The sequence below is a fragment of the Aythya marila genome, assembly GCF_965140915.1.
Source record: "Aythya marila genome assembly, chromosome: 1".
In the NCBI taxonomy this organism is placed as follows: Eukaryota; Metazoa; Chordata; class Aves; order Anseriformes; family Anatidae; genus Aythya; species Aythya marila.
In genome coordinates this window covers 178,811,124-178,827,561 of record NC_139042.1, presented here as the reverse complement: position 1 = coordinate 178,827,561, position 16,438 = coordinate 178,811,124, and the positions used below count along the sequence as shown (strand labels likewise).

The 16,438-nt window shown below is 40.8% G+C and overlaps 1 protein-coding gene across 1 annotated transcript in view; it reads right to left on the bottom strand.

Moving 5' to 3' along the window:
* ZNF277 (zinc finger protein 277) overlaps window positions 1–16,438 on the bottom strand; it is a gene marked incomplete at its 5' end in the record, with an annotated part of 56,543 nt that overhangs the window by 33,321 nt on the left and 6,784 nt on the right. Inside the window, one exon of the mRNA XM_082759120.1 lies at window positions 1,925–2,132. Within this exon, the coding sequence (XP_082615246.1) occupies window positions 1,925–2,132 (208 nt within the window). The remainder of the gene's footprint in view (window positions 1–1,924; window positions 2,133–16,438) is intronic.

Sequence of the window (16,438 nt, the reverse complement as noted above, 5' to 3'; positions counted from 1 at the left end):
CTCTGGTACAACAACAGCTAAGCACAGCAAAGCCTGCAAGCACAGCTGAAGCATCATTAGATGTCTGTAAGTGACAGGTGAGCATTTTGTTGTGCCTCTGCCCCCTACTTTTATAATGCATGGTGAAATTACTCTTGCAGCTACAAAGAACAGCAGGTCTTCAAGAATGGAGTTTTTAGGACATAAATGTGCAAATGAAATTATTTCAAGATGCTGTTCAGTCTGTCCCCTGAACTGAAATAAGCGAACACCATTTAGACAAACTCACCAAACCATAACCTGTGCCATGAAGCTTACTGTTAAGGGATTTTATATGATACTGCTTAACCCAAATAATCAATGCTCAAATAAAGCCAATGCCTTGCCATGCTTCCAGGGAGAGAGAATAAATGATCAGTGTCCTCTATGTATCAGTCATGCAAGTATTGGAAGTGTTCATCTCATCTCTATTCCTTCCCCTACTGCCAACTTATCTTTACTTTTCCAAGTTTATGAAAAAAAATATGCTTTCCATTAGCACTGATTTTCTTTGGACTCTCCAGTGCTTGTTGTTCTGTCAAGAAACACATACCTAAGACTGGTTCTACCTCATTGTTGAGTATAAATATAATATAATGTATTTATAGTTATTTCACTTTATTTTCCACACTTCATTGTAACACCTCAGATTATATTTGTCTTTTTTTTTTTTTTTTGTTCTTCAAAGTATTAGACTCATTTGCTGGTATTCAATACAGCAAATAAGAGAAGAAACACTTCAGAGTAACAGCTCCACCACATCACATCCTGGGGCTGTTTTCTCTAACATTTGGCTACCTTCCAATTGCATTAGAAGCCAAAAGAATCTAAATGGACATTTTCTTGAAAAGGTGAGTTAAAAATAAATTTTTAGTAACCCAGAATAATCCCCCAAGTGCACTTAAACTGGCATTCCATTACTGAGCAGTTCTGATCCCTTTATTTATCTGAGGAAACTAGCATTATCTCCAAAGAACATTGCATTCTTGTTCTGCCTGCCTTCTGCACAAAACCAAACACAAACAAGTATCAATTTTCAATTTTATGCAGTTTTAAGCTCCCGTGTCTGACTAAGGATTTATATGGCTTACATTCATCTTCCCAAATTTCATACTAATGTTTAGGTTTTTGCACTCTGACGGTTAGACACAAGCTACTGGCTTTGGCAGAGTAACTGAGCACGGAAGGCCTACCACAAAAATCCTTCTATTTGAGAAATCACCCAGCTAACACTTAAGCAATGCAACACAACTAGTTACAAAATCAGTAGGTGCCATCTAGCCTTCTGACAGGACCATACATCCTTGTTTGTGAAAGCAAAATGCCAAGCACGTGCCAAGCCTCTGAAATCACAAGCCAGCTGGGCCTTTGCCAGCTACTGGAGGAAGTTAAAAGAGAGAAAGCCAAAAGTGACCCCAGAAGATCAGTGACACCGCTGTACAAGTCACTGTTACATGCAGATCACAGACCTGTGAAGTACAGTTAAGGATTAAATATGATTTCTGTGGGAAAATACTGGCATCCTTAAGATAGGGTAAATTAATTTCAAACCAGAATGTGTAAGTTCACGTACTGAACAGCTTCTGTGTACAATACATCTTTAGGACATCATACAGTGTCTTACAATAAATAGTCTTCTCATGTGAATAAACACAAAAATTGGAAGAGTTGATTGTCTAGAACGTCCTTTATGAAATAAACAGCTTTCTAGCTTGTACACAGCTTGCTGGTTAGTAACAGGATCTGAGAAGTGACAAAGAATTTCTAACAGAGGAATTGCCCTGTGCTGTAACTACACAACACCCCAGTGTAAAACAAGTATTTTAGAAATACAATCTCTAGTTTTCTGAAGCTTTATATAGTAACTGTACACATACATACCCATTTTTAACAACACAATCTTTACCTTCTAAAATCTGCAACCAGTTTCATATCAGCGATGACAAGCTTGTGTTCAATTATCATGTGCTTCAGGAGCTGGCTTTGTTCGGGTAGGAGATAGCATTCATTGCAGAAAATGCAAGGCACATGTAGAGAATCCTCTACAGCAGCAACACCTCCCGGACTCGCTGGACTTTCTGGCAGAGTCAGAGGCTCCAAAATACACTCAGTATCTAAGGTAAATGAAAAGAATAATTACAGTAATTTTGGCTAAGTGAATAAATCTTGATCACTTGGAGTACTTTTAGGTAATATATGTAAAAACCTGTTTTGTTGGGTCCCAGTTTTCTTGCATGTATTACTTCAGCAACAAGGTGTATGGAAGCCACTTGATTGCATTATACTGTTGGGTTTATGTGGCAAGGTTTTAGTAGTGGGGGGCTGCAGGGGCGGCCTCTGTGAGAAGACTCCAGGAGCGTCCCCACGTTAGATAAGAGCTAATTTCAGATGGCTCCAAAGGGACCCGCTGCTGGCCAGAGCTGAGCCAGTAAGTGATGTTGTTTGCACCTCTGTGTGAGCAGATTTGAGAAAGGGAAAACGAACAAACAAACTGCTGTGCAACAGCAGCTGGGAGAGAGGAGTGAGAAATGAGAGAGAAGCAGCCCTACAGACAGTGCAGAAGGAGGGCAGGAGGTGCTCCAGGCATGCAGCAGGATCACAGAACCATCTAGGTTGGAGACGTCCAAGATCACCTAGTCCAACCTCTGACCTAACACTAACCAGTCCTCCACTAAACCACAGTGGAGATGAAGCATCAGGGACTGACCGCAGGCAACATTCCCCGTTCCCCTGTGCTGCTTGGGGGGAGGACATAGAAGGGGGTGGACAGTGGGATGGTGGGTTTAGTTTGCTTTTAGCTTCTCACTGCTTTAGATTTTTAGTAATAAATGTTATTAATTTCCCTATGGTGAATTTGTTTTGCCCATGACAGGAACTGTTGAGCGATCTCCCTGTCCTTATCTCAACCCGAGCCCTTTCCATTTTATTTTCTCCCCCTTTCTCTTTGAGGAGGGGGAGTGAGAGAGCGGCTGTGGTGGAGCTCAGCTGCCCACCTGCATAAAACCATCACAGTTATCTCCAAGATGGGTAGCGTGAGGTTAGCACAGGACATTTCTCAAATATATACTCCAAATGAAACTCTAGCTGACAGCAAATCGAAGTTTATTAGACAGCACAAGTGCACTGCTTATTACTAAATGAAATTTTATGATGAGAAACCTACTTTTCTCTCACTACACAGGTTACCTGCTGATGTGAGTGAGGCTTGTCTCTTTTCCTCATTTCTCATACTATCAGGAAGGCATTAAATGGTATAGCACAGACTGGTTTGTATGCTGATTTCTCCTAATTATCCTTACATATCTTCAATTTCAGATAGCACAAGGTGAATAAAAGCAAACAGAAAAAGCTCTCCAATAGTGCCTGCATCGAGAATGAAAAAAGAAAACATCCTGGGTCTCCTTGACTCTTGTGATATGAAATCAACTTGAAAACTCCACATCTTCGGATTCCTGCAATGCTATGAACACCTCTGGAAAGAAATTTCACAGGTTCACAGAATGGCTGAGGTTGGATGGGACCTTTGGAGGCCATCTGGTCCAAGCCCTTGCTCAAGCAAGGACACCCAAAACAGGTTGACCAGGACCACGTCCAGGTGGCTTTTGAGGATCTCCAAGCAGGGAGGCTCCACAGCCTCTCTGGGCAGCCTGTGCCAGTGCTCAGTCGCCTGCACAGTGAAAAAGTGTTTGCTGGTGTTCAGAGAGAAACTCCTGTGTTTCAGTTTCTGAAGGTATCCACAGAATTAAGAAAAGATAAGGACATCTCCTGCCTTCTCCCAAGCCTATTATTTTGTCACAGAATTTTAAAATATGTAAGGTTAATGGAAGTTTAATTAACACTATTTATCAGATAGAAGAATAAATGTAGGACAATTTTCACCCTACAAAATTCACACGGATGTATTATATTGCCAAGCACACTAAATCTGGTACCTGATAAATCTGATAACTTGTCCACATGGAAAAAAATGAAAAATAATTTTAGGAATCATATCCATTTAGCTTTTTGTTCCTAGGAGAAAAGTTCTTCTGCAACTCCCCCCACCATCCTCAGACAGAGATGGAGCTGGGAACTCCTAAAAATCCTGTGACAAATTTTCGGTCAGGTAAAGGAAGAGGCACAGAGAGGGGAGTGCAGGTCTCCTCATCCATCACACGTGCTGTTCACCAGCAGCTGGCCAGCTGGTTAGCACACATAGTGCTCCGAAGCAGCCACAGCGTGCACTGATTGCTGCTGCAGGACAGCGCCATAGGATGTAAGGCTTCTTGAGTTCCATGCTGCTCGTGGAACTAAAAAGCTGCCCTGCACAACTGCTAAAGCCTCTACCTAAGCAATTTGAAAAATAAAACTTCCCGGCAAGGCAGTGCCTTGGCAGAAGACTGATGGCCACGTTACACTGAATTCAGTTTATCTCGTCAAACTACACAGCACGGAGCAATGGTAGTGCACGGAGCACACCATTACCTGGAGCAATACAACTGCAATTGGCAGTCTAACATTTCTTTTCTCCTAGTTTTACCTGCACATCAGCCTATTCCCTTCCCCTAGATATTTCTTTATTAAATTGGGATTGTATAAATTGTTCCATTTTTTCCTATTTTAAGAACAGCTACTGCTACACAAAATGATATAGCAATCCCGGCAGAAGGGTCAGCACTTCCAAGCAGAACGTTTTAGCTGCAAGATTCTAGGTTTGTGCATTCTTACAGTCGGCATGGGTTTATAGCCTGGAGAATCATTAAAATGTGTTTACAGAGAAAAGTAGAGCAACTTAATTTCCTCTGCAATTGCTGACTCTCACTGACACCAAAAGAACTAAGAGGATACTCTGTCAGCCAGTTCAGCTGTGCCCAGTAAGCTGCTAGCCTGCTTTTTGTTCAGTTTTGGTGTAGGTCTCTTGCAGTGACCTATTTAAACATTTGGAAGTCCAAATAAACAAAAGCCTATCTGCCTCAACAAACTAACTTTCTCAAGATGGGTATGCGTGGCAAGACTTGCTATTCAATGTAGACAAGGGACTGATAGTCCCTTAGCACAAGTACCAGGGAAAAATAATTATTTGGACTTGGAGAACAGACCTGTTCATCTTTCAGTGTAGGGGTGAGTTGCAGAAGGAATAAATGGAGGTGAAATATTTTTGATGCCCAAAGAGAGTAGCTAATACCGTATGAGGATGACTTAAATATCATCTGCTGGACCAGTGTGGTGACTGAAGAAGCATACGCAATTTATTTCAAAGGCACTTAAAGGAGGAGGCGAGGGAAAAAAAATAAAAAAAATCTTTGTACTCATCTGCTGCAAGAAAACACTGAACAAGAAAGCAAATGCACAGCAGAGAACAAAGATGTACAGCCTTCAGCATAGTACTTAATGGATTAGCACATAACACAAACATCAAAATAGTCCAAATAAAGCTACGCGTGTTACTGAAATCCCTGAAAAAGCAACTAATTTTGATGCTATGTTTGGAGCAGAATGGCCACAAGTAATGAAGAAATGCTGTTGAACTCTAAAGCACTGCTACAGGCTACCAGGGAGGTAAAACACTTGCATGGGGTTCTCAGGCTCCAGCAGCCTCCCACTTGCAGTCGCGTGAAAATGAGTGGAAAGCTGCAAGCTTTCCTCTTAAAACCTCCTGCCACAAGAATGACTTCACAGGGTCAGATTAAACATCCAGCTAGCACAAGCACCCTGTCTGACAGTGGCAAGAAGCAAATACCTTGGGAAAACAGGGCAAACCACCAGCGATCACACAAATAGCAGTCTGCCACAAATCTGAGGGTGGAGAGTTTAAGACACAGGCTCTATCTGTGCCTCAGTTTAGCAGCATTTTATGGATTTTTCTTTCATGGATTTGTTTCGGCACTTTTTTGAAATTGTCCGTCTTTTAACACCTACCAAAACCTGCAGCAGCATTTCACATTCTCCTCACAGTTATTCATTCCTTGCTGCCCTCGTCCAACCCTTTGCCTGTCCTACTCACCCCTTTTAGTTGGAGGAGGGAGTGGGGTGAAAACAAGAACAAAAGAAAATGGATCTCTAAATCACTGCAGTTTTTCCTCAGTCTTTTCTCTGTTCCTTTTCTACTCCTAGCATTTTGCTTGCTTTTAGGATCATTCATAACCATTCAATTATCTTCAGTGTTTCCAAAGTTTCAGAAAAGTAAATCAGGTATTAGCACACATGACAGCGGACATGTTCGTTGTGTTCACTCCCAAGTGCATTGCTCTGCATTTGTTAACACTGAATAGCATTTTTATTGCCCAGTTCATTCAAATAACATGAGATTCTTCTGCAATGCTTCAGTTGGCCCTAATGCTTACTACTTGGAAAAAAAAAAAAAGTTCACTAATAGCAAAATTTATCACCTAACACCCTTCCTATTTGTGGCTGTGGTGAACAGCACAGGATCCAGTTCCTTAAGAAATCCCTCCGTAAAGTTTCTGCCCAAGTCTCCTTTCACCACTGAGTTTTCCTCCTCTACCCAAAGGAAAATCAACATGACTTTTATTCAAGTAGATACCCCAAAGACTTCAGAGGGAGTCCACCCTACTCAGGAGCCCAGAAAACCCCTCTGTCATTCACCCAATTGACAGCTGACAGCTGACACTATGTTGTTCAACCTTTAACATGACAGATAAAATTGTAGTCTTTTACAGCTAATACAGAGCTAAAAATGTAAATTGCTAGAAAGAAGAGAGGAGAGGAATATATTCTTCGAAAACAAAGACTAGAAGCTATACCCAATTCTTCAGGGGAAAATAAAATGAATACTTTAAAGACATTTGATAATGAGATGGTATAGAAAATGATGTGGATTATGCAAATTACTTTGAAAACTGGAACAGGCATTACTTTTTGTTAGAGGTACGCATACGAAACTAGTACAATGGAATCCTGACTCCTGCACACCACACGCTCTGTGTAGCACCTTAGCAGCAACAAAAGAAAAAAGGCTGTCCATTAAAGAAATTATATGGCTTTAGTTTAACTGTTGTTAAATATAGACTGGTTAACCTTCACAACTAATGAAGCAACAGGCTCAAAATGGATTCATTTTCCTTACTGGAACATTTTTAGTTTTAAATACCGTTGTTCCCACCTCAAAACTAATGTTAGTTTGCACATTAAGTAAGCGCTATACCCACACAGGCACAATAAAGACTACAGCAATACAGGCAATGTACTCTGCCTGCACAACCACACATGCAATTACCACAAAGCAACACGCCGTGTAATTTTATGGCCAATACAGCAGATCTGAGCAGCAGAAAGAAAAGCAAGGAGAGATTTGTGCATTTAAAGGCCACTTGTGAAAGGCAAAGTTCTAGGGGACAGTTCACAGCTTGCTGCCACCACCGAGCGGAGGGAAGCCTTGTTATCCATCCTTCTCCACCTCATCCTCCCTCTCTGAACTACCAGAGGAACTCCCGAAGTAGTCCACAGGGAACACTGAACAGAGGGGCCCTTCCTTTGCATGCCCTTCCTTTTGAAGTTTTGCCTCTGCAAAACCAAGAATGAACGTCACAGGACTGGAAAGGAGATAACATAAGCCCAGTACCATGTTTTTTTAACTATGAAAGAAGAACTCTACTTCCTTTTAGGAAAATTAAGCATTTTCTTATCAGATGAAGAACACTGAAGAATATTTCCAGAGAATGCTCTGAAAATTCAAGCCTGTGAGTAGTCGAAGAAATTAAATGATGACAGAGGAATTCATGCCAGTTGACTTAAGACAGGAATTTAGAGGTTTCGTGTCATTTTTTTTGCAGTGTATGGCACAACAACAAGGCTTCAAGTTGAAGAGCATATTATGTAAATACAACCATGTACAGTATGTATTTATAAGCCCACTGTTGGTAACACAAGGACAATGAAACAAAATAAGAACATCTGCTGGAATGTTAAGTGTCTTTCTAATTAAATCCAGTAGCTGAATGAATCAATTCATTACCAACAAGTCTGGTTTATTATCTCATTAATACAGCTGGTTAATATTATGAGGAGATTAGCAGAACTTGAAATGATCCTACAACAAAAATGAACACCCCACAGATACACGGCCATATAAATGAGACCAAACAATGAGGAAAAGACTGAGAGTTTTAGACACGTAAAGAACAAAGGGGAGAACAAATGATGGGAAAACAAAAGGCACACGGCAAACCTGGCACTCTGCAACAACAGCATAACAGATGCCTACTGGAGAACAGAAAGGCTGAGCACCCTCCCCCAAGCTCACACCGCTTACTTGGCAAAAATGTGTAGTCCTCAGAATAACCAGCCCCCCACATTAGGGAGCTAGGCTGTATCCCTACAGTCAACTCTGCACAAAGCAGCACCACATTTAAAACTCTGCTGTAAAGAGTAGGTTTAAAGCTTTTCCTAGCATTCGAGTTTTCCTGAGCTGTAATAAAAACGAGTACCAAGAAGTACTGGCGTGCCTCTCGAAAGACACACATGACAGCTTCCTTCTTTGGCAGCCTTGGCGCTACAGAACCTATCTGCTGGCACTGCTGCACTCCCTCATTTGTGCTCGCATTCTTGGAAGAGATTTTATACTGATTACAGGATTTTTCCCTTTGTTTTCTGGAGTATGAAAGATGGATGACTAATGACTTGCCAAATAAACAGTATTCAAAACCAAAACTCAGAATAAAGGAAATAAACCACCCTGTCATCATCCTCACCAACAGCACATGCAAAAATGCTCCTTAGGGAAAGGAGAATCAATACACGTAACAATTTCCTCACTCTATGCATTAAAGCACTCAAGTACTCCTATTAAGTTGAATTATTATTCAGCCTGAGTTCACGAGGAATTATTTAGCTATTACTTCTGCTTGTTAACATGCTATTGATGATATTTAGTTAAAATGTCCATGTGCTCTAGGAGAGGACTCATCCCGTAGCTTCCCCTAAGATCAGTCAGGCTCAGTCGTGTGAGGTTTTTCATTGAATGCAAATGAGCACTTCAAAAGCATACTTAATCCTACAGCTGAACCTTGCCAGTTTTGCGGAAAACGTACATATTCTGTAGCATCCGCTGTCCGGGAATACGAGAATTTTACTCCTGTAAAATGACAGATCTGAGAAAAGCTGTGGGTTACCAAATCCTAGTATCACAGGACTGAGTTTCTACAGAGCAGGTGTCTGCTGGGAGCTGGAGCTAACAGAAATACAACTGTGCTAAATAGCCATATTTAACAGGGCTGCTCTGTCGGGGAGCTTAGGATGTTGCAGTTTCATTAGCATTAACAAGTGTTGCTATGGGTACCGGAGTAGAGGCATCAGAGCACAAGTGAATAGAAGGAGTGGGAAAGTGATTAATAAAAATGTGAAGTGTTGGAATTTTAATAAAACAAAACCAATCCGCTTGCCAACGAGATCATGTTTAAATAACAGACTACATGACTGCCTAGCTCACCAATAGGTAAATGCCACTGCTTGCCATCTTTCTGCTTAAGCCCAGGAAGACAAAACCCTGTGTGAATAACAAGAAACACCATGGCAAAAGCACCGTGCTCCCATCGAGAGGGACACGCACACAGGTGAAAATGCCCCTAATAAGCAGTCATAACAATATTTAAGTGCTGATGCTAATATGCCATTTATAAATATTTAACACACTACAGGCAAGTTCTGTGCAAGCTCAGAGCCACATAATACCTCATTTCTAGGTAAGTAGCATGGAGTAACATTAGCATAGCAGGGTTTGATGTCTTTGTCATAAACATGAAACAATATTTATCTTCAATTCAGAATGAAATATTTTTATTACATCCTTTAGCGCTACTCTGATTTCTTACCACTTAAAGGTAGTGCGTTTCTGTTTGCAGAACACCTGGAGGATGAAATGGTAGCATTGCCTGTGTACCCATGGCAAAAAAATCTTGTGCTATAACTTGTGCTATACTCAAAATACAAAGTCAAGTCCTACCCTTTGCAAAATATTTTGCAAAAAAAAAAATTACCAACAGAACATATGTTTACCTAATTTTTTTCCATCTTCCCTGTCCAGAAGTTGGAATTAAAAAATCTACAGTAATTCCCACAAGTGACAACCTATGTGATGATTAATAGCAGAACCGTTTCATTAACCACTGAAGGCTGTTACCTTGGACTCTTCCTACAGCAGGTACTTCATCGGTTTCAGTAACATCTTCAGAGTATTTCCCAAGTTGTAGTGCATCCACTCCTTCTTCCAGTCAATACATAAGAACCAATTCCTCTGGAAGTGCTTGAGGATTTAGCCTTGCCTGTGGGTGCTGCTCTAGGTTCGCAAGACAGATCCTGGCTATTTCTTACGTGCTGTGAAGGGAGCGCTCGTTTTCATTACTCCCATGGCCAAAACACCTTCAGCTCGCCTGTCTTCCACACCTATCACTACACCTTCTTTTCTAACCCCACCCTGCACACTCCTCCTGGATACCCTTTCCACAGTCTTCCTCCTCCGCCGCTCTAACACCTTCAGCAGACAAATCTATTCAGGGCTGTGACACAAATTGGGAAACCAAGTTCAGTTTAATTACTTCACGCAATTTTCCATAAACCCTAATTCTCAGTTGTTTCTACTCTACCCTGTTCCCTCATCACTACCCAAAACCACAAATGTGGCACATATATGAGTTAAATCAGCCCCCCTCCATCCTCCAGCTCCGTCCTTTCAAGAACACTTATTTATCTTTGTCATATGATCCTCTCCAAAACATTTCCTTTCCCGAATCTTGGCTTTGGGTGCAGTCTGCTGTGCAAACTTTGTGGTTAGTTCTACAAATATTTATTTGTGCAAGCGTTGCACTCATGCGAACAACCTCATTCAGCAGGCTATTACACTTACTCACTTCGGTGCATTGGCAAGATGAAAACTGTAAGCATAAATACAGAGAGACTGTCTTAATAATAACTAAAGAACTGTATCAGTTTATACTTTTTTCCTTTATTATTAGAAAAGCAATAAAGCAAATCAAGATGATTCTGAGGTGGTACTCCACAATCAGCGGTCTTCCCTGACATCTCCTCTGTACTTAAATGCTTAATGTTAAAAATTGGTATTTATGAATCACTTAGGTTTGTATGAATTATTATACTGATTTCAGGGGGTAGTCAGAATAGTAGGACACTTCAGCAAAGACGTTATTTTTGAAGCAAATAATATCGATCTTTTATTGTTTAGTGTGATCACATGACATGGTAGACATGGAGTTCAGTTCTGTGTTAAGATATTAAAATCAGGGATTCAGAAGCAATGATTAAAACTTGCCCTACTATCTTCAAAGATTACCAAGGTAATTATGTGGCCTGAAACTCCAAATGCTTAGTTCCCAGGGAGAGGAGGAAAATATCCAACACAAGAATTTGAAACAGGACAAGAGTGGTTGTCTTGGTTCTTGTTTTGTACTTAGGGTTTAAATCTAACTAATTCATATTACCTTTTTTTTTTTTCTGGTTAATTTGCTATTTTATACATTAGCATATCAAAGGCATCATATTAAAATATTAAACAATGCGGTTTTAAGGCAGAGGTTTAAAGACTAAATTTCAGCGATTTTCAAGTGAAAACTGCTGCCATGCTGATCAAGATTGATTTCAGACCTTTAAAAATATCCCGTGGAGGGTGTCAGAAGTGAAGATCTGTGTGTGAATTCAGTGCTTGTGTATTTTACCGCTGCCATTGCTCCATGGACTTTCCTGAAAATATTCACAAGCTTGAAGTTACCATAGAATCAGAGTCATTTGGGTTGGAAAAGGCCTTCAAGATCACCAAGTCCAACTGTCAAGCGGCCTACAGAGTCCCCTCACTAAACCACGTCCCTTAGTGCCCTGTCCACGCATCTCTTGAACACCTCCAGGGATGGGGACTCCACCAATTCCCTGGGTGGCCTCTTCCAATGCTTGACCACCCTCTTGGTGAAGAAAGCATACTTACATAAAGGCTCTTTCAGGCTTCTGTAAGCCATACAATCTATAGGTAACCTGTAGGAACCTGAACTTCCTTCAGCCTGTGTCTCGGAAGATGTTTTCATAAGCTTTTGAATCACAAAAATACCAGTGCCCTCCTCCACCACAGGGCACATTAGACAGTCTAACACAGAATACTGATTTTCTGTGTTTCAAAGTGATGTGCAAGTGCTTGTTAAAAAAGGCCTGTTGTCAGCAGACAAATTCAGTATGTAGGAGTCTGTCTTAGTTTCCATTTACTGAAATTGTGACCTTAGCTCTTACAAAACCAAGGGGTCTTAACACCATGTTTAATAAAGAGAATAACACTTCTTCTATAAGGTATTAACTAGTTTAACTCTGCATTTCTTGTTATCATTATTTAGCAGAGATCAATAATCCTTTATTACAAGAATTTTCCTCATCTTTCCTCTTGTTACTTTTCCTATTCCTCTAAAAGGATTCAGTTCCCAAGAACATATTTACACAGATTCAAAATTTTTCCTCTTGATGTTAAAAGGGCTTCCTAGTGGTCTTTTTAAATCATTGCTTTGCTTTCTGTAGATAAAAGTAAGGCTGTGTGATTTTCCTTTAAAAATCTAAAGCCTCCTTTTGAGGTTCCTATGAGACACCCTCACGCAATTATAATGGGAATTTTACCATGCTCCTGACTCAACTGTATTACAGGGCTTCTAACTCTTTTCCAGTGGTATATGTTCCTTGAAAAACAAGTTTTAAAAAATGTGAAATTTTCATTTAAACTGTCACTTTAATTTTTGTAAGGCTAACAGAAATTAGTCCTAAACTTAAAGCACATCCCGAGAAACCCCACTTCGGCATCTGTAGGTTTCATAATGGCAGGACAGGTGGAAATCTCAATCAGGTATTCTGATAGAGCTTCTTGATATTCAGAAGACCTCCAAGGCCAACTTGTTTACCAAATTTTGTATTTAAGGTGAATGAGTACAGCGAAGAGGCACTGTGGTATCCGAAGCACTGCGGGCTGGTGCTGCTTTCTCAGCAACCTGGAGCTTTTCCAGATGGAGTGTAGCAAAAGAAGTTGTTTCTACTTTTAGAATCAAACCTCCATAAATTGGCATTCAAACTGGAAAAAACAATGGCTGAAAAGGACAGCTCATTATAATGTGCAGTGATGTGGATCAATATGGTTCAGCCTAATTGATACCTTAGCTAAGGAAAACAAAGCCCTGACTGTATTTCAAATAATCCACTACTTACACATCTTATAAATATTTTTTGAAGACTATTTTCAGAAGAAAGTATTTTAAAGTCAGAGCTCAAATATTAACGTTTTGTAGATCTTGGTGACATCTCACAGCAGACCACATCAGATTTCTGTGAGCATACTCTGACTTTATCCCAGAGTTTGAAATGAGCACTTTGTGATGCTGTGCTTATTTCTCTTGACCTTCGGGCATTTATTAAATACAGGACGCAGATCTTAAGTATGGTGTACACTTACTGACTGTTTCTGCTAATGTAGCTTTTAGACATGGATGGTAAAATAATTGAAGTTAATTTCCTCAAGAAAAAGAATTAGAAGGTTAGAATTAGTGATGCAAGTTGTTTAGGTTTCTCAGGCAACATTTTGCTAACTGTGTAAATACATGCAGACTCCTGAACATTAAATTAGCACAGTAATAACACAGGCTGCGTATTTTCATTCCATAGAAGACAAAATCAAATTAAAACCTCAAGCAGGATGTTTTCTGTTACATGCCATCCTTCAGAAAAAAAAGCTCTATCTCATTTATTCGTGCATTACTGAGTCATAATAAAATTCTGTGCTGGCACACTGGTCAAGACAAATGCTAGCAAGATGCTCCAGTGACAGCAGCATCACTTATTACTGCAAGCATTTGCTCCATAAGCACTGCTGTTTCCATGCCATGAGTTGTGTTCTGCTCTGGGCTGATGCAGCGTGCACGCAGACCTTTGGCAGAGTGCTGTGCCACGCTTCCCTCTGCTCTTCACCAGCCCCATCCCTCTTACCGAGCCTCTTGGAGCAGATCCAACCCACACAAGAGTCCTGACATCCCTGAAAGGCCTCCAGCTGCTCTGCACATGGGTTCGGTTCAGAGGGCAGTTTTGGGGCACGCTACCTAGATTTGTTTGGGGTCCAGGTACGTGCAAAACGTGCTCCAAGTCCTGGCACAGGTCTCCAACTAGGGGCACCGTTTCAGACAGCTCTGCATCACGGGCACGCTGAGGCTGTTTGGTGTGGGAAAGCTGACTGCATGTAATCCCAAGTAAAAATGCCAAACCACAGAATACAGCTGTAGGATCTGCAGCACCAATTGCTTTTATCCACTGTGCCATTCCTATTGCGCCAAACTATTTGTTAATGCAGAAGAACCACACCGTACCTGCTTGTGAGGTTGAAACAGATGGCATATCTAGTTATAAAGCTCCTACACCAGGCAGATAAAGAGAAGGCTTTTAACCCGCGGCTACTACAGAGGGCAAGAAAGACGAACAGCTGCTCCTCAGGGACCAAACCACTGATGATAAATGGGAGAATGACATCTAAATGAGCCAGCATCAACCAGAAGCACCTGGGCCATTTCACAGTGGTCACTGTCTTTCACAAAAATCAGAGAAATATAAAAGGAAGTGGAAAAAATACCCGTTCAGAAGAGATGGTCCAGTGAAAACATGAGGCTAAAAAATCAAACAGAAAGTTTAATAAAGCCAGCTGAAATATGTCACTACGAACAGATGGCAAAAGTGAATTTTGGATTAATGAAGCCACTGACAAAAGATTTACGACAAATTCTCATTTACACTTCTACTATATCGAAACACTAGTGGCACACAAGCAGTGAAGACCGAACCATGGAATTACTCGCTGGGAAATCCGGCCTTGATATCAGTGACCAGACACCAGACTTGCAACAACACCATGTTCAGAAACATTACAAGTTGCTAGCTACTGCTGTACACTGATTATCTATTATCCTTTCTAATTAGAGAAAAAAACTCAAGCAAAACACAATGTTGTTTTCATTTACTTCATAATTACAATTCGACCACCATAACATGCAGCACATTTTGTAAAATTAATAAAGATTTTGGTTCAGCACTCCGGGCTCCCTACCATAATCAAAATATCAAATATGGGTAACTATTTATTTACAATGAGTTTTGAGCACTTCACACTTGTATAGTAAAAAAAGTGCTACTGTTTGTATTTCAGGGTATAAATCTACTGCCCCACCAAGCGGGGCAGAGAAGTTCCCTAACATGAAACAGTATTGCTTAAATAGCCACAGGCATTAGGTTTGTATTCTTATGCACTATTTGGCATATTTTTATTGAGGAAAATTGCACATCCCTCAAACCAGCTTCTTAGCAGTTTAGCATCTTTCAAGAATTTGCACATTAGGCAATACAGCTGCAGTCTGGTTAGGTAGTTTTAATAGTACCGATAACACATTATTTAGTTCAACAATTAGCAAGTCTTCATTACCATGGTTCTTCCCACACTGTGCGATTCTTTTATGCATATCCTAATGCAACATTCAAAGCTATTTTAGAAGGTCCATAGAAGGCCATTCAGATGCTTTCAGGCTTTTTTCCTGCCTTCAGCCAGCTGGGTGTTCATGAAGAGAACGTGAAGGAGAAGCCTCAGAGACAATCTGGGAGCACTGAAATTTTGGCAGTGAGAACACACAGGTAAAGGACTGCAACACAGGATACCATGGAAGGAAGCGCACAAGGCTGAGAAAGCTTATGAAGGCTGCTTGGACACACAAATCAAGAATTTCACCTGCACTGAAGTAAAAAAAAAAATAATATTTTTTTAAAGTCCTTGTCCTCCTTTCTTACCATCCACACCTCTTACAACAGCATCCCAGTATAAGCACTACATCCCTCTTCACAAAAGTTGCCTGAAGTCTCAGAGGGAGAACTCTATCATCTGGCTATATGACAGGCTCATTTTACTGCAGACATCAGAGGATATGATTTACAGGTTTGGTGCTCTTCCAGAGAACTCAGCAAAGCAAAACACAGTAAGGTAATTGTGAACAGGGTGTTTCAAGGGGCGCAGCAAACTCTCCTGGCATCTGTGCTACACTCAGAACATTCAGAAAAACTTATACCTCTCTGACCAACACCTCCACATCTACATAAAGCATTTCCACATCTATTATTTGTTCAAGTAATGAGAAACTCTTTTCAGGTAATATTGAGGCAGTTTAAACAACTTAATCAGTCTGCAGACTGAGGAACCACCACTCGCTGTCATAGAATCACAGAATCATTAAGGTTGGAAAAACCCTCCAAGATCATCTGGTCCAACCATCCCTGTACCACCAATGTCACCCGCTAGACCATGTCCCTAAGCACCAGGTCCAACTTTTCCTTAAACACCCCCAGGTGACGCCACCACCTCCCTGGGCAACCCGTCCCAGTGCCTGACTGCTCTTTCTGAGAAGAAATGTCTCCTCATTTCCAA